This window comes from Microtus oregoni, unplaced genomic scaffold, assembly GCF_018167655.1.
Source record: "Microtus oregoni isolate MIOR12 unplaced genomic scaffold, Mior012 000004F_ref0000308, whole genome shotgun sequence".
Lineage (NCBI taxonomy): Eukaryota > Metazoa > Chordata > Mammalia > Rodentia > Cricetidae > Microtus > Microtus oregoni.
The window spans coordinates 31,888,619-31,906,298 of record NW_024543063.1 but is presented as its reverse complement, the minus strand read 5'-3'; the positions used below and the strand labels follow the sequence as shown (position 1 = coordinate 31,906,298).

General features: G+C 45.1%; 1 protein-coding gene across 5 annotated transcripts in view; it reads left to right on the top strand.

Annotated features, from left to right (window-relative positions):
- Zc3h18 (zinc finger CCCH-type containing 18) overlaps positions 1 to 17,680 on the top strand; it is a 38,423-nt gene that overhangs the window by 7,908 nt on the left and 12,835 nt on the right. For 4 of the 5 annotated variants that reach the window (XM_041650601.1, XM_041650597.1, XM_041650599.1 and 1 more), the window contains exons 3-9: positions 209 to 293; positions 1,178 to 1,249; positions 10,227 to 10,375; positions 10,672 to 10,764; positions 11,494 to 11,651; positions 14,771 to 14,888; positions 16,339 to 16,607. In XM_041650601.1, the coding sequence (XP_041506535.1) occupies positions 209 to 293; positions 1,178 to 1,249; positions 10,227 to 10,375; positions 10,672 to 10,764; positions 11,494 to 11,651; positions 14,771 to 14,888; positions 16,339 to 16,607 (944 nt within the window). The remainder of the gene's footprint in view (positions 1 to 208; positions 294 to 1,177; positions 1,250 to 10,226; positions 10,376 to 10,671; positions 10,765 to 11,493; positions 11,652 to 14,770; positions 14,889 to 16,338; positions 16,608 to 17,680) is intronic. The other variant, XM_041650600.1, reaches the window with a different exon arrangement.

Here is a 17,680-nt window from a genome sequence, read left to right as displayed (position 1 = left end):
TGCCCTGAAGTGGAGCCCATCATTCCCACAATATTCTTCTGAGGTTATAGGTGATGGGGAGACCATCTGTTGTGTAGCTGAGCATTTCAGATTGAGCCTGTGGATAGGCGGATGCTTCCCACACCCATCTCTGTGCTGCTGCTCTGGTGGAGAGGTGTGGTGGGCAAGGTGGGTCAGCTCACCTCCAGATGACTGTCCTCTGTTTCAGGATGATGACTTGGAGGAAGGCGAAGTGAAGGACCCCAGTGACCGGAAGGTGAGGCCTCGCCCCACCTGCCGATTCTTCATGAAAGGTAATTGTTTACCTCCAGCCTCTGCAGCCATCTATGTAGCCTCTGCTTTCCTGGGGCCGTGGTGGTAATTCATCCTCATCCAGGCATACTGTTCATGTCAGTGAGGCTTCATGGGACTAGACTACAAGTTGGTGCTAGTGACAATGGTATTGGTGGTAGACAATAGACCCTTTACTGGTCCTGTCCTCACCTTAAAAACTGCTTTGGAGGAGAGCCTCCTGGTGTTTTTACCCTGTAGGTTTCAGGCCTACTGTTTACAGCAGACCTAAGGCTGCAACAGACAGTGGCAGTTTCTGCATGGTCAGCTGTTCCACTGTTAGCATTCCCCACTTCTGTAAGAAAGAGCCACTTTTTACAAGAGAGAGCAGAAGCAGGTCATTTGGTGGGGAGTGGTATTAAAAGGGTAAAGGAAAGCCTCTGAGGGCATTCCTGCAAAGGACTAGGGCAGTTAAGTAGCTTCAGCAGGGGTATTGAGGTCTTGCTTACTGATCTGGACTTACCACATTACAAGTAAAGCCTGGGAGGGATTCAGAAATGAAGTTAAGGCCAGACAGTGGTGGCATGTGCCTTTAACCCCAACACTCTTGAGGCAAAGACAGGCAGACCTCTGAGTTTAAGGCCAGCCTGGTCTACAGAGAGAGTTCCAAGACAGCCAGGGTGGTTACACAGAGAAACCTTGTCTCAGAAAGAAAGAAATGAAATTAAGAGTCTCCAGTCTGCAAGATTTGCTTGGATGTGCTGCAGTGTTTGGGGTATATTTCTCATTGAGCAGTTTCCTTGGACAGATAGGAAGGTGTTTTCTCTTGCGCGTGGATGACTTTGCTCGCTGGCCAGCCTGTGTGTGCAGTCTAAGTTCACAAGAGCTTCCTGTACTTCTTTTCCAGATGTTGTGACACCATTATCCACTCTTCTTCCACCAATACCAAATTCCATACCACTCAGAGGCCAGGTTAAAGGTACAAAATATCCTGTGTTCACTCTCTGTTGTGCCTTAAAGTCCCCTGCGCCAGAGGCCAGACTTCTTTCTCCTGGATCCAGAGCACAGCTGGGACGCCAACAGGGAGGAGGCTTGAGGGACAGAGCTGCTGTGACCCTATCCTCCTTAGTGTTGTTAGAGCTGGGGAGGAGATGCAGGTTAAAGCCATGGCCCTGCACTTGAAGAACAGGAATTTCCACAGGTGGGCAGTGGAATCCTGTATTATTCATGGGGAAGGCTGTGTCCAAGAGTGATCCACAAACAGCCCTGTCCCTAAGGCCAAGAGATTCCCTGGTGATGGGACATTCATGAAAATCCTGCTCAGGCTCACTTCTCTGGGATTATGCTCTTGGGATGCCAACTAAAAATAGTTGGCAGATATAAGTTGCACAGTCAATTTTGTACATTGGGGGTGGGGTGCACAGGTGACCTTCACTTGACATTGACCCAAGCACCCTAAGAATGAAAGGCTGTAATATACATCTTAATTCTTCAAACACTTTAATGTTTAAAGTGCTGTGTTTCAGTCAGGTGGTGGTGGCACATGCCTTTAATCCCAGCACTCGGGAGGCAGAGACAGGCGAATCTCTGAGTTGGAGGCCAGCCTGGTCTACAAGAGCTAGTTCCAGGACAGGCTCTAAGACTACAGCGAAACCCTGTCTCGAAAAACAAAAAACAAAACAAAGTGCTAGTATTTCAAGAAATATAAGTGCAAGCAGGAGACCCTTTTGAACTAATGGCATGAGGAATAAATGTAGTCTTCCTCTGCAGACACGTAGATTATAGTGTCAAAAATCAGCATGTAGTATGTATCCGTACTTGGTTCTCATCAGTACTGTTCTCAGACTGTGCTGCACAGTGCCTTTGCAGCTCAGAAGCTTACCAGTTGCCTGGGACAGGCTGGCAACATCAGCATGGAGTCTCTGGAGCAAGAGCCAGAGACTCACACCCTGGCTTAATTCTCAGAACTTACCAAGCACAGAACAGATGAAATGTATTGGAAATGCAAACCAGCTCTTTGTGAGACATCCGCATACACTGGGATGGGATTGTTGCCTGAATCATCACACTGGGTAGGCACCGTGGTTACACTAAGCTGTGTTTGGGTTTTTCTAAGTGAGACTATGCCAGAGGGAGTTTTCTGCAGTCAAGAAGTGGGAAGCAGCTTAGAGTTTTTATTGCTTTGATAAAAACACCAATTACCAAAAGCACGGGGGGGGGGGGGTAGTATTTTAGCTTACAGTTTCATATCATAGTCCATTATCGAAGGAAGTAAGGGTAGGAACCTGAAGGTGGTAACATTTCCATCCAGGGTGTTTCTAACCAGTGCTTCCCTTTTTCTCATCCTATTTATGGTATACAGAAGGGGAAAAAATGATGGAGCTTGCAGTTATCTGAGATCTCTTTATCATCATTACAAGAAAGTTATTTTGATGCAATTTTTTGTTTGCCTACAAGTTATAAGCTTGGTGTTCTGTTGAAATCAGTTGATTTATCATCCTTATGATAGGGCTAAAGAAACCATTTATTAAGAGCAAGTATGGTTCTTGGAGGACCCGGTCTAGTTCCCAGCACTCATGTCAGGCAGCTGACAACTGCCCATAAGTTGAGCTTTAGGAGGATCTGATGCCCTCTTTTGGACTCTGTAAATACTGTACTCAAACATGGGAGTGCACATACATACCTGCCGTGACACCCCCCCCCCCACCACCAAATCTTCAGCTGGACTTGGTTGTGTGCACCTTTAATCCCAGCACTTGGGAGGCAGAGGCAGACATATCTCTTGAATGCCAGGCCAGCCAGGGCTACAGATACTGACTCAAGAAAGAAAAGACCCTGTCAATAATGAGATAAGTTACTTTAGAAATAAAGCAAAGCTTGCTGTATTAGCAAGAATGTAGACCTGTGCCGGGCGATGGTGGCGCACGCCTTTAATCCCAGCACTCGGGAGGCAGAGGCAGGCGGATCTCTGTGAGTTCGAGACCAGCCTGGTCTACAGAGCTAGTTCCAGGACGAGCTCCAAAGCCACAGAGAAACCCTGTCTCGAAAAACAAAAACAAAAAAAAAAAAAAAAAAGAATGTAGACCTGTGAAATCCTTGCACACTGCTGGTAGGAGAGTAAAAAACAATGGTAGCTCCTCAAAAGGTAAGGGATAGAATGACTATATAGTTCAGCAAGTGTCTGAGGTAATTTAAGTTGCTGTGATGAGATAGATACCATGACCAAGACAACTTATAGAAAAGTTCTGTTGGTGCTTACAATTTGAGAGGATGAGTCCATGAACTTAATGACAGAGAATAGTGCCAGACAGGCATAGCTCCAGAGTAGTGACTAAGCTTACATCTTTATCTGCAAGTAGGAGGCAGAGAGGGAGAGAGAGGGGCATTAACCAGGAATGTTACGGACTTTTGAAACCTGCAAGGCTACTCCCAGTGACATACCACCTAATCCATCTGATCTTTCCCTAACAGTTCTACCAACTGGAGCCCAAACATTCAAATATATGGGCCTGTGAGGTTCATTCAAATCACCTCATTTAGTCCACTCTCTGGCCGCATTTGGTTTGTGGCCATATCATGCAAAATGTATTTGCTTCAATTTTAAAAGTCCCCAATGGTCTTTCATAGTCTCAACAATCTAAAGCAGCAGTTCCAACTTTTGGATTGTGACCCCAAAAGGGGTCAGGCTAACCTTTCTTAGGTAAATATCTGTTGGGAAACACAGATACTTACATACGACTCATAACAGCAAAATTACAGTTATGAAGTAGCAACAAAAATAATTTTGTGGTTAGGGATCACCATAACATGAGGAACTGTACTACAGCATTAGGAAGGCTGAGAACTACTGTATAGTTTATGTCTGATGTCAAAGAGTTTAGTTGGCTTTGTCCTTCCAGATTTGCTGACTGAAGCACACTTCTCTTTTTTGGGCTTGTTTCACCCCCTGTCTACATTAGCTCTCCTTGGCAGAACTCCCAAGGCTTTGGTACCTCCATCCTCCTGGGGTATTCAACACAATCCAGGCTTCACTTCCATAACCTCTTCCAGCCTCTGTGCAGAGGCTTACCTACCACACGCCTGGCTTTAGCCACTCTTCCTTGACTGCATAGAAGATTCCACAGCCCCTTTACTGTATCCTTGATTTCAAAGCCAGAACCCATGCTGTCAAGTTTGGCTGCCTGCTTGGGGTGGAGCCTGGTCCCCTCCTTAAATTGCATTTGTATAAACTTGATTTGTTGCTCTTTAGGAACCATAATTCCTCTGGCCTTTTCACATATTGTAAGACTAGCTGGGTGGGTTCTTACTCTAAGGGCTGTCTTGGAATTTCCTCTGCCTCTGAAATTCCACAGCTCTTCAAGTTAGCCTCAGACAGATTCTTAGAACAAAAAGCAGCTACATTATTTGCCAAAATATCACACAAATGCTCTGTAGCCCAGTTGTTAATATTGTGCCCATATGAAACCTCTTGAGCTGGGCCTCTATAGTCCACATTGCTCTCAGCACTACTAGTAGTCTTCCAAGCTCCTATTAGGATGGCCCATAAACCCCGTTTACAATATTCAAAATCTAGTTCAAGGTCCCAAAATCTTGCATATTTCTCAAATAAATAAATAAATAAATCTTGCGTGTTAGGTCTATCACAGCCGTAGCCCCATTCCTGGCACTACCTTCTGTCATAGTTACTTTAAGTTGCTATGATGAGACACCATGACCAAGGCGACTTGTAAGAATAAAAGAGTCTGTTGGGGCTTCCAGTTTCAGATGGTGACTGTGTACATCACAGTGTAGAGAGCAGTCAGGCATGGTACTAGAGCTGGAGCTGAGAACTTTTGTCTGCAAGTAGGAGAGCTAACTGGGCTTGGTCTGGGCTTTTGAATCTCAAAGTCTTCTCCCTCCTCCAGCAAGGCCCTACCTCCTAATTCTTCCCAAACAGTTCCTCTAACTAGAGACCAAGCATTCAAACAAATAAACCTATGGGGGTCATTCTTTTTCATAATACCACAGCAAGCCCTTCTCTGTGTTTGTGCAAGAGAAATGAAAATGTAACTACTCAAAAACTTGTGTGAGGGTGTTCTTGATTGCCAGCCAGAGTTGATTGATCTGGAAGCAGAGCTGCACAATACATGGTGATTTAGGAGAGGGCACATTGGGCATGAAACTCAGAGCCTTGAGTCTGCAAGTTGAGTGCAAGACCACTGCGTTAAACCCCTTAAGGAGCTCCACTGTGGCTGTGCCCTTTAATTTTCCCATTTCATTCGTTCAGTTCTACCAGTGTCTGATGATGTCTGAGTCATTGGTTCTCTAATGTTCTGTGATGTACATCCTTTTCATGTGCTTATTATAGCCATTTGTGCATCTTAGCTGTGTTTGCTCACTTTTGGATCCCTGTGTTCTTCATGTGTATAAAATGTCATGTCTCAGAGTGGCCTGTTGCCTTTGGGAGTCCCAGAAACCATTCAGGGACTCAGAAATTAGGCAGTTTTCATAGTGATATGCAACTAGTGGTAAGTAAGGCACTCCTACTGTGAGCATGCATATGCAAAGACCAGACTTGCCTGTCAGAACAAAATAAATTTTGACAGGGATTTTTTTTTTTATTGTTTTGAGATAAGAGTCTCATTATGTAGACCAGGCTGACCTCAAACTCACCTGCCTCTGTCACACTCACACGCATACACCCAAGTGCTGGATTAAAGGCGTGCAGCACCATGTCTGACTTTAACGAGTTTGGGTTTTGTTGTTGCTGTTTTTTTTGTTGTTGTTGTTGCTGTTGTCATCATTTTTGGTTTTTTCAAGACAAGGTTTCTCTGTGTATCTTTGGAGCCTGCCCTGGAACTAGTTCTGTAGACCAGGCTGGCCTTGAACTCAAAAGCTCCACCTGCCTCTGCCTCCCAAGAGCTGGGATTAAAGACCTGCATCGCCACCTCCTGGCTTCAAGATTTTTAAAACCCAGTGAAGCACTTTGACTTTTATACACAGGCTGTATCTACTAGCTGTTTGCAGCTGTTTAGACTAGCTGAAAAGGAAACCAAGGCCTACTGAAAGAGGGCCACTTTGTCAGAATGTGCGCTCTGGAAGGAAACCAGTGTTTTGTCTGGAAGGGTGGATGTTGTAAAGTTATCTTTGCTGTTCTGACAGGTGTTTTGCCTGTGGTGGTGATCATGCAACTGATGATAACCAGTCCAGCCAACAAATCACAGGCTTAAAGGTCTGCTCGTTTCTGGCTGGGTGGTGGCACACACCTTTAATCTCAGCATTTGAGATGCAGAGGCAGGCGGATCTTTGTGAATTCAAAGCCAGCCTGATCTATAGTGTGAGTTGTAGGACAGCTAGGACTGTTACACAGAGAAACACTTACCTCAAAAAAGCCTAAATAAAAAAATAGTATCTACCCAAGCATAAAAATAGAATTGCTGAGATATGAACCACCAGTTAAGAAAAAGAACATTTCTTTCCATTGATACCCCATGTGTAGATAGCCTTCTGATTTCCAGAAATAGCTAGGTGTCGGTGGCCTACACCTTTTATCTTAGCATTTCAGAAGGAGAAGCAGGTGCATCTGTCTGAGTTTGAAGCCAGCTTTTTCTACACACAGTGAGTTCCAGGTCAGCCAAGGCAACATAGTAAAAACCTGTCCCAAACAAAACAAAATTCAGAAGTTACACTGTCCCACCCAGCCTCCTAGTCTCCACCCTCCTGTTTCTTAGCACAGTCAGAAGCAAATGACTATACTCATCTAAAATACCTTTATTTTTGCTTCCTTTTCCTTTTTTCTAGTTAAGAAATTAAGTTTTTAGGGGACAGAACAAATGTATGTGGCGCTCAGGACAGTCCATAAGAGCGGCCTGTGGTGACCAAACTCAGGTCATTAGGATGGGCGGACAGGACACACACTCCGCATGTTTTCTTTTTCTTCTTTAATTATGGAAGTCACATTTACTGATAGTAGAGCAAGTAAAACATAGGGCTAGGGATGTAGCTCAACAATAACGTACTTTCGCCAGGTGGTGGTGGCGGCACACACCTTTAACCCCAGCACTTGAGAGGCAGAAGCAGGAGGATCTCTGTGAGTTCGAGGCCAACCTGGTCTACAAGAGCTAGTTCCAGGACAGGCTCCAAAGCTACAGAGAAACCTTGTCTCGAAAAATCCAAAAATAAATAAATAACGTGCTTTGTTCATGTGTACAAGGCCCTGAGTTCCATGCACCAGGTAAGGACAGTGTACCTTGAAGGCATTTCTTCACGGTCCCAGCAATAATAGTGCATGTCCCTCGCCCCCATGAAAGGCAGTTTACGGGGTTCCCTTACGCCTTGATCATTTGTCAATGATCATGGATCATTTGATTCATTTTAAATGAGGGGATATCTGCTAAGGCCGTGTAGTGGAGTGGCTGTTGTTGGAGCCATTGTCATTATTTAGGTGGTCAAGGGTTAATACTCAGCAGGGACCTAACTTAGCTTCCTGAGAACTGGGTTCTGTCATCCTGACACTGTCAGGAATGACACTGCACCTCACCCCACCCCCCTTTCCTTTCCTCTGTTGTTTGCTTCTCCCTCCCATGCGTATATTCTTCTTTCTGCCCAAAGGTTTCACTGTGAGATTTGACAGTGGGGTTGAGTTTTGGATTTGCATTTTTTTGTTTGGTTTTGACATTTTAAAACAAATAATAAATGCCTACTTTTCTGCTAACTGGGAATGCATTTTAGGTATAAATCATATACTTGATTTTTTTTGTATTTTCTGACTTTCTATAATGAGCTTTTATTGCATTTTTTTTAAACCAACTCCTTATTGTGTATACAGTATTTTGCCTGCAGGCCAGAAAAGGGCGCCACATCTCATTACAGATGATTGTGAGCCACCATGTGTTTGCTGGGAATTGAACTCAAGACCTCTGGAAGAGCAGTCAGTGCTCTTAAGTGCTGATCCACCTCTCCAGCCCCCTTTTTTGTTACATTTTAATTATGTAAACAAGGTTGAGAGGTGTTGATCGTGAAGAAGTGGATGGTGTCTGCATCTGTCTTCAGCTCTGGGACTCAGAGGTCCAGATTCCTCTTACTTTTGCGAATCTTAAATACTTTCAGGAATGAAAAAAAGTATTTTATCATTTTTGTGTTTGCAGGGAAACAATTTGAGTATATTTTTTGTTTTAGATTGATATGCTGTTTGTGTTTAGTTAGTTTTAATTCAGGCTTCAGTTGTCATGGTATTTAAAGATGAAATTTGCCTTTTTCTGAGGCACTAAGTGATTATTTCTACTTAACTACATAAAGGAAAATATGATTTGTTAGCAGAAATGTTCAACTAAAATATCTGTTCCAGACTGAATATAGTTTTTAATTTTTTTTTTTTTGATTTTTCGAGACAGGGTTTCTCCGTAGCTTTTGGTTCCTGTCTTTTTAATTTTTTTAAGATTATATATAAATATTTAAAAAGGGGGGGGGGCTGGAGAGATGGCTCAGCAGTTAAGAGCATTGCCTGCTCTTCCAAAGGTCCTGAGTTCAATTCCCAGCAACCACATGGTGGCTCACAACCATCTGTAATGGGGTCTGGTGCCCTTTTCTGGCCTTCAGGCATACACGCAGAAAGAATATTGTATACATAATAAATAAATAAATATTAAAAAAAAAGATTATATGTATTTGGATGCTCACCTTCCTAGAACTGGATTGGTGGGGGAGGGGCTTGGACTTCCCACAGCGCAGGGCACCCTGACTTTTCTTAGGACCGGAGGGGGAGTGGGAGTGGGAGGCAAATGGGAGGAGGGGAGGAGGTGGAAATTTTTAATAAATAAATAAATTTTTTTAAAAAGATTATATGTATTAAGCTAGGAAGTGTGTTTAAATCTTAGATACTTCTAGTAGTGTGTACATAGTACTTAAGGTGGTGCTTGTACATAGGAGTCACTGAGCATTTTAATTTATTTTTTATTTTTATTTTATGAGCATTGATATTCTGCCATGTGTCTGTGAAGGTGTCAGCTCCTCTGGAACTGGGCTTATAGACAGTTGTTACCTGCTGGATGGGTTGCTGGGAACTGAACCCAAGGCTTACAAGAATAGCCAGTGCTCTTAACTGCTGAGCCCTCTCTGCAGGCTTTCCCTTATTCACACATTTTTTTTTTTTTTAAGAACCAGAAATAATTCTAAAGTGGTTTGGAGAGGGCTACTCTGGGACAGAATCAGCAGAGATCTGGTATATTTGTGCCTCCCATTGATTTCCACCTCAGCATGAGTCAAAATGAATGTTCAGGCTGGCATCTGCTGAAGCTCCCTTGAGGCTCTAGGGTTGCCTCTGCCTTAGCTCTAGAGACTTTCTGGCTTCTCTGCTTTTATCAGTGATCAGACAGTTGATATACCAATTGTCCCGTGGTATCCATGGGAGATTGGATCCCACATATCCATGGATGCCAAATCTGAGGATATCCAAGTCCCTATTACAAGGTGGTGTAACACATACTCCCCTGTAATTTAAGCCCTCTTTAGATAACTTAAAATCCTGGACACAGTGTAAGTCAGTCCTTTTTATACTGTATTGTTTAAGGGTGAAGACACAGAAATGTCTCTATATGTTCAGTGCAACACAGAATATTTTTGATCTGTGGGTGGTGAATCCACAGATATAGAACCTGCAAAGTGACTATGAATAGGCCCTGGGAGTCCAGGCAGGGACTCTCATCAAGAAATGGTATCTCCTCGAAGTGCCTGGCAGACCCATTGGCCCAGACCAGCCCTGCTCACCACTGTAGGACTGTGGTAAGATACCGTGTACACAGAGGGAGAAGTAGGCTGAGCTGTTACTGGCCTAAGGCTCTCTAGGAAAAGGCTCAGTGACCTGTGGGAGCAGAAATAGTTTGATGGGTGCTTCCCAAGTTCTCAGTAAGCATCCCAACTGCTGCCTTCCAACAGTTGCGCTCTTGGTATCTTTTCTCACTGGACTTTTGTTTCCCTAGGGAACTGCACCTGGGGAATGAACTGTAGGTTTATCCACCCTGGAGTGAATGACAAGGGGAACTACTCCCTCATCACCAAAGCTGAACCTTTCCCACCCAACGGTGCCCCGCCTCTCGGACCTCACCCATTGATGCCTGCCAACCCTTGGGTGCGTGAGCTCCTCTTCCATTCCAGCAGATGGAACCCTGAGTTGTGTCAGAATCTCAGGCTGAAGACAAATGTGTTCCTTATAGAACAGGCATCCTGTGCCTGAGAGTCAAAGAGCACCTGTTCAGGGCTCCTTGTGCTTGTGTAGAAGTAGCCTTGGATGTTCCAGGGCATGCGGGTGGTTGGGCAGAAGAGCTAGCTGTGTGTGGCTGTCTGGCTTGTCTTTTAAGTGTTTGCTCCTTATCTTAATATGTTTTTAAGTACTTCCTTAATATTTCTCTTCTCATTTTCTAATAGGGTGGGCCAGTAGTTGATGAAATTTTGCCTCCACCCCCTCCAGAACCTCCAACAGAGAGTGCCTGGGAACGCGGACTCAGACATGCAAAAGAGGTAAGAATTCAATGCACATGGGAAGAAAAAAAGCACAGTAGTGACCCCTCTAGTGAGCCTGGCAGAGCTGGCAGAACGTTGATCCAGAGAGAGTGGAAACTCAGTGACGCCTCAGAAGCTATGAGATTATTTCTGGGCTTAATAGAGAAGGAGAAATAATATTTAGCCATTTCTTCATGTTAGACCCAGTCACAGGCAAATCTCAGTAGGCCAGAGACTCTTCCTGGACACGGACTTAACATTTTAAGGTGTCATGGGCAGCCCAAAAGACTAATTGTCTCTGACCATTACCCTGGGCAGTGAGACAAACCCTGCCATTCTGTTAATCTGCCTCCTGCCTCCTGAGACCCAGTGTCTGCTCTCTCAGTCCTCCCTTTGCTGCCCACTGTGGCTCCCAACACCCACCTTGAACCAGTGTCTGTTGACATCCAGCCTCGGTTTCTTAGTGCCCAAGTTCTCTCAGTTCATTTACAGGGAGATTGAAATAAAGGCCTTGCTTACATGTCTTCTGGGGCCCTTGTGCTAATCCTAGATGCTCACTTATACAAATAATTCACAGCAGACCTGTGTAGACCAATCTGAGGCCTGCAGAAGACTGGAGTCCTGTGTTTGCCCACACCCTTTGGCATTGGTGTTGGGCTTTGCTGCGGGTCTCGGGTTCCCTGTGTTTCTCCCAGTGACCTTGGAGATCTTTATTTCACACTGATGTCTATCTTCTTTTGGTGCTAGGTTTTAAAAAAAGCAACCATTCGGAAAGAGCAGGAGCCTGACTTTGAAGAAAAAAGGTTCACAGTAACCATTGGTGAAGATGATCGCGAGTTTGACAAGGAGAACGACGTCTTCCGAGATTGGAATTCTAGGGTCCCGAGAGATGTCAGAGATACGACGTAAGGAATCCTCTGCTTGCCCTTGCCCATTTAAGTCCTGTCAGGAGTAGACACACACAGGTCCCTGGGGCTTCTGCGGAGGAGATACATAAGTCCCGGGCTGGGAGGCTACCTCTGGGTGCACTCCCAGAGTTCTTACAGGCTCATTCTATGCCTTCGTCTCCTCACCTCTTCCTCAGTTACTTGGGGATTGAGGTTTTTTAAAAAGACTCACATGAGCTGGGTGGTGGTGGCATATGCCTTTAATTCCAGTGCTTGGGAGGGCAGAAGCAGGACCTGGTCTGCAAAGTGAGTTCCAGGACAGCCAGGACTGTTACACAGAGAAACCCTGGGGTGGGAGGGATTTATGTTTATGTGTGTGTGTCCATGGAGATCAAAAGAGGGCCCTGGATCTAGAGCTGGAGTTACAGGCTGTTGTTAACTTCCCAGCATGAAAATAAGAACCAAATTCATGTCCACTGGAAGAGCAGCAAGCAAGTGCTCTTAATCACTGAGCTACCTCTTCAGTCCCTGCCTCAGACATTTAGTGATGGTGTTTACAAATCTCAACAGAACTGGGAGTGGTGGTGCACTAGGGAGGCAGAGGCAGACGGATCTCTTGAATTTGAGGCCAGCCTGGACTACAGAGAGAGTTCTAGAGCAGCCAGAACTACACAGATAAACCCTTTCTCAAAAAAAAAAAAAAAGAAACAAAAAATCCTCAACAGAGGAGTTATATAGTTCTGAGGACTAATGTCAGATCCAGGGGACAGTGTGGCTTTGAAGGTACTACTCCTCTGATTCTTCACTGGGGACTCCGTCCTCATTGGGAAGGTGATGGGCCACAAGGGGGGGCCTTAGGACATGAAGATGCATTATAGCCCTGCTGTCGAATCACTGTCTTAGTCTTGTAGAAACTCTTCTCTACAGTCCTTATCTGCCATTTTTGATTACTTTATTGGTTGAAAGGTATATAAAGAAGGAATAAGTAGTTGTGCATGAGCACCACTGCCTAGCCGCAGCTGCCCACTGTCTGCCCCCATACACGCACACACACCCACAGCTGCCCTGGAACTCTTTCTTTCTTTTTTTTCCTTTTTTTTTTTTTTTGATTTTTCGAGACAGGGTTTCTCCGTAGCTTTTGGTTCCTGTCCTGGAACTAGCTCTTGTAGACCAGGCTGGCCTCGAACTCATAGAGATCCGCCTGCCTCTGCCTCCCGAGTGCTGGGATTAAAGGCGTGCGCCACCACCGCCCGGCCCTGGAACTCTTTCTTCAACGGGTAGGGCAGGTGCTGGGTCAGTGCGTGCCCAGGTGAGATCCACTAGGAGGGTGAAGAAGTAAATTTTGATGTATGGCATAGCTTTGCAGTCTATGATTTGAGTTACCAAATTCAGAAATACTGAATGAGAATTCTGAAAGTAAGTAGTTTGTAATTTTCATGAGTTCATTTACATTGTTAGAGTTATTCTGCTTTTAGCTAATTCCAGCCTTCCTAGATTGTAAGCTCTCTCACAGTACAGTGGTGAAGTTTTGAAGTGAGAGTGGTCGGGTGTCCACGTTGTTCAGTGGGACACTGAGAGGCCCCACCCTCGTGTGTCCGGCCTGCTCTCCTCCCACACTAAATGAAGCACATAAAATCCTGGAGCTCATTCGCCTCATCCCATGCTTCAGGTGTCTTCCCTGTTGTGGAGTCTCCTTAGCTGGGCTTGTGTCTCTTTCTCATGTGAACCAGACTGTCAGCATGTCTGTCTAGCCTGTGAATATGCTCATTGGTTTTTTACTTGGGATATGCTTATGTCCCAGTCCAGGATAAATCATCATGGTGATACGGAGTACCCTGTCATGTCTTCTCACTTAGTTGCCTCTTTATGGACTTTCTGGAGTGAGATCTGCATTTCTGGTTGAATATGTGTCATCCCAAGCACCCTTCCTCTGCTGTTGTAAATGACTTCTATGCATACTGCCTCCTCATTAGCTGGTGAGCTCTATGTGAGGACATAGGTTTCCATGTTAGGCTTTTGTCCTTCGTTCTGCCTTTTTGAGGTGAGTGGGTGGATGGTTGTGTGAACTGGCTCTGTCATGGGCTGTTTAGGTATAGTGTCACAGGATGGCTGATGGAGACAGTTTCGCTGCGTTCCCACCTCTCTGGACTACTTTGCCAATCTTGCCTTTAGTGCCCGCACACACCTGCATGTGGTCACGGGTTCCACAGTATCCCAGTGCTCAGGGAATCCTTCCATGCTTCTCTCCAGCTTTGGTTTTAAAGATGCTGCTGCTGCTGTTGTTGTGTGTTGTGTTTTTATTTTTTGTGTGTATGTGCAATGATGTGTGTGGTGTGTGGGTAAGAGTGCCATTGCACGTGTTGGGAGTCAGAGGACAGCTTTGTGGAATTAATGTTTATGGTTTTCTTGGACCAAACTCAAATCATCAGGCTTGTTCAGCAAGTGTTTCACCATCTGAGCCATCTTGACAGTCCTTAAAGTACTTTCAAGAATATGTTTTTAGCCAGGTGGTGGTGATGGTTCACTCCTTTAATCCCAGCAGTTGGGAGGCAGAAGCAGGTGAATCTCAGAGTTCGAGGCCAGCCTGGTCTACAGAGCAAGTTCCAAGATAGCTAGGGCTGTTATACAGAGAAATCCTGTCTTGGGGGTGGGGGAGGAAGAATGTTTTTATCTTATTGGATACAGAAGGTTTGTCTTTGTCTTCTTCAGCTGTGGAGGTTCACAGGGATTTTTCTCCCCAGATTGGCGTATACTTACAGTGATAGTGGGTATCCTGATGCTGACAGCCTTGTGTTCTTAGCTGTAGATACCACTTTGTCATGGTGTTTTGTTTCCATCATGTGGGGTTGGCTTCTGTTAGCTTGTCTTTTAAATTTTTTTTTAAATTTATTTATTATGTATACATATTCTGTCTGCGTGTATGCCTCCAGGCCAGAAGAGGGCACCAGACCTCATTACAGATGGTTGTGAGCCACCATGTGGTTGCTGGGAATTGAACTCAGGACCTTTGGAAGAGCAGGCAATGCTCTTAACCGCTGAGCCATCTCTCCAGCCCTGTTAGCTTGTCTTTTATGTAGAATTTTTGCTGTGGCATTCTTAAATGATATGATTTCCTTCTTTTGGGCCCTGTTTTACAGACTTGAGCCTTATGCAGATCCTTATTATGACTATGAGATAGAGCGTTTTTGGCGTGGTGGACAGTACGAGAATTTCAGGGTGCAGTATACAGAAGCAGAGCCGTATCATAACTACCGCGTAAGTATGACCCACATGTTAAAACTCTCCTCCTCCTTAGATGAGGTCTAACTATGTATCTTAGGCTAGCTTCAAATTCATAATCTTCCTGCCTTAGCCATATAAGCAATGGTGTGTGCTTCCTCACCTGGCGGCAGTGAATCCTTCCTGTGGTATATTTCCTGGGTATCAAAATGTATGGTGCCACAGGTCCTGGATATGAGACCACGCTGGTCATGTAGGGAGCCATGGGCTAAGTTTGTGATAGTCTGACATCTGGTGGCCTTTCTTGGATTTATTGTTTTTGCCATGGTTTTGTAAGATTTGCTTGCTTTTTTTTTTGCCAGTTTTCAGGAGACTATCACCCTCATGAGTGTGTCTCTCTTGGAAAGCTCCTGAGTAATGTCCTCACCTGTAGCACCATTCTTGTTCATCTAGCCTGCTAGTTCAGAATGTGCCCTGGCTGGCCTTGCCGTATTGCTGTGGTGAATATTCCTAAAAACCTAGTGTATATAAAGACCATTCCCATCCAGAGTGCCCATTCCATCTTCACTGTCAGCCTGCTTGGAAAGTCTGCTCAAGGAAAGGCTTATTAGGAGCCCTTGAGCAGATATGTGCTGTCACACATAACTTATAGAAGTTATATGCCAGCTCTGAACTGTCACAGCACCAAACGGAGGTGGCATCCCCAAGAGCCCACCCCATATCCCAGAACCATAACCTTACAGCTTCCCTCTGGAGGTAGGATACAGGGTACAGGTAGGTACCTGTTCTGTTGCGTCTACTGACACAGATGGTAAGAATGGCACAGGAGTATGCACCGTGTCTCCTGAGGTCTCCAAAGGCCCAGAGCCTGTCAGCTGTGCTGTGATTGAACTACTTCTTAGGTTTTTATGTTGACTATTAAAGCAGGAAAACAAGTCACTGGCAGGCCATTGCATTAGGGGGTATACACACTTCCTACAAGACAGTGTTCGTAAAGAACTGTGTTACTCTGTTGTGGGCCTGCCCGCGTAGATAACCATTGAGACCTCCATCCTAAGAATGAGCTGGTCACCATGGGAGGTCTTGTAGTACAGAGTTCATACCAGGCTGGTGTTGGCGAAGTTCTGGATTTATTTGGTTGTGGGTAACTTCACTCTTAAGTTGTATGCATTCCTGTTTTTAACATGTATTTTCTTGTGCACGTGTCTATGTATCTTGTGGTACTGGGAATTAAACCTTTGGACATACTAGGTCAGTGCCTTTCAGATAGGCTCTCACTTGACCCAGGCTTGCCTTGAGTGTGAGATCCTCTTGCCTTAGTCTCCTAGTGGCAGGTCTTTGCTGTCAGGCACAGCTAACTTGTTTTAAGGAGAGACTTGGGAATTAAATGGCCTCCTGAGAGCATCCTCTTGCCTGCTCCCTGTTTTCTCTGCACTTCTAACAAATGTTGTGTAATTTGGCGTCTATATTTGGATTTTTAACCCAGGAACGAGAAAGGGAACGAGAGCGAGAGAACAGACAACGAGAACGGGAGCGGGAACGAGAGCGTGACCGAGAGCGTGAGCGCAGACAGAGGGAGCGTGAGCGAGAACGGGAGCGTGAGCGGGACAAGGAGCGGCAGCGGAGGAAAGAGGAGTGGGAGAGAGAGAGAGCCAAACGAGATGAGAAGGACCGGCAGCATCGAGACCGGGACAGGGACAAAGACCGGGAGAAGGACAAGGAGAAGCCGAAGCCCCGGTCCCCACAGCCACCAAGGTAGACCACCCCAATTTTCCTATTAGTGCATCTTGCCCTGTGGCCTCTTCGTAAGCTCTTGAGGCAACAGCTCCTTGCTTTTCTGGACCAGCTTGCCTTTGTAGGACTTGGTGTGGGTGTAGAGCCATTCACTGTGGGCTTTGTGTCTAGTTCCCCCCACTCTTAAATTGTATTTGCAGAAAGCACTGTGGTTGTGCCTCAGTTGCTTTTCCTTGGATTGTTGTCCAACATTGGGTTGTTGACACTTTTTGACAGTTGTAGATGTGAACATTTGTGTGAACTTTTGTATGCGAATGTGGATTTTTTTTCCTTCTTCTTGATCACTTGTGGGAGGAGCTTCTGGGTCATCTAGTAACTGAAGACCTGCCAGACCATTTTCCAAGCAAGACACTTTCTCCATTTTTCCTGGCTCCTCAGCCCATGGTGCTGTCACCTCAGGGTGGATCTTCTTCTGTATTTTCTGCAAGACAGCAGGGGTGGGGAGTGGAAAAGTGAGATAAAGAGTCAAAGGCAGTGTGAATAACATTGTAAACATCAACATGCATTTTAGGCTTGCCAACCACTTGAAACAATACAAATGACTTTATTTCTATTTTTTTCTTTCTCTGCGTAGCTCAGCCTTGAACTTAGGGTCCTTCCTGCCTCAGTTTCACAACTTAGGGGACTCCATGCATGTGCCACTGTGCCCGGCTACTTTGTCATTCTTTCTACCCATCCCAGAACACATGGGTTTGGACTAGACTACCTTTGCTATCATTGTTACCAATTCTGTGTCTCTGGGTTCACTGGTTTATGAGTATGGTCAAATACAATTTCAGATTCTGAGTTGAAATGTTAGGTTGTGGGAAAGCTGTGCTCCAGTCCCTCACTTGGAGTTCAGGATTGGACTTGGGCCTTCTGGTTTGATCAGTTCATCAGTAATTTGAACTAAGTAGAGCACACAGACAGGATTTTGCTCTTGTATTTTTGGTTGGTTGGTTTTTAATGTGGTGGTGGCTTGTTTGTTTGTATTTGATTTTTGAGGTAGTGTTTCACTGTATGGCTCTGGATGTCTTGGAACTAGGTATGTAAAC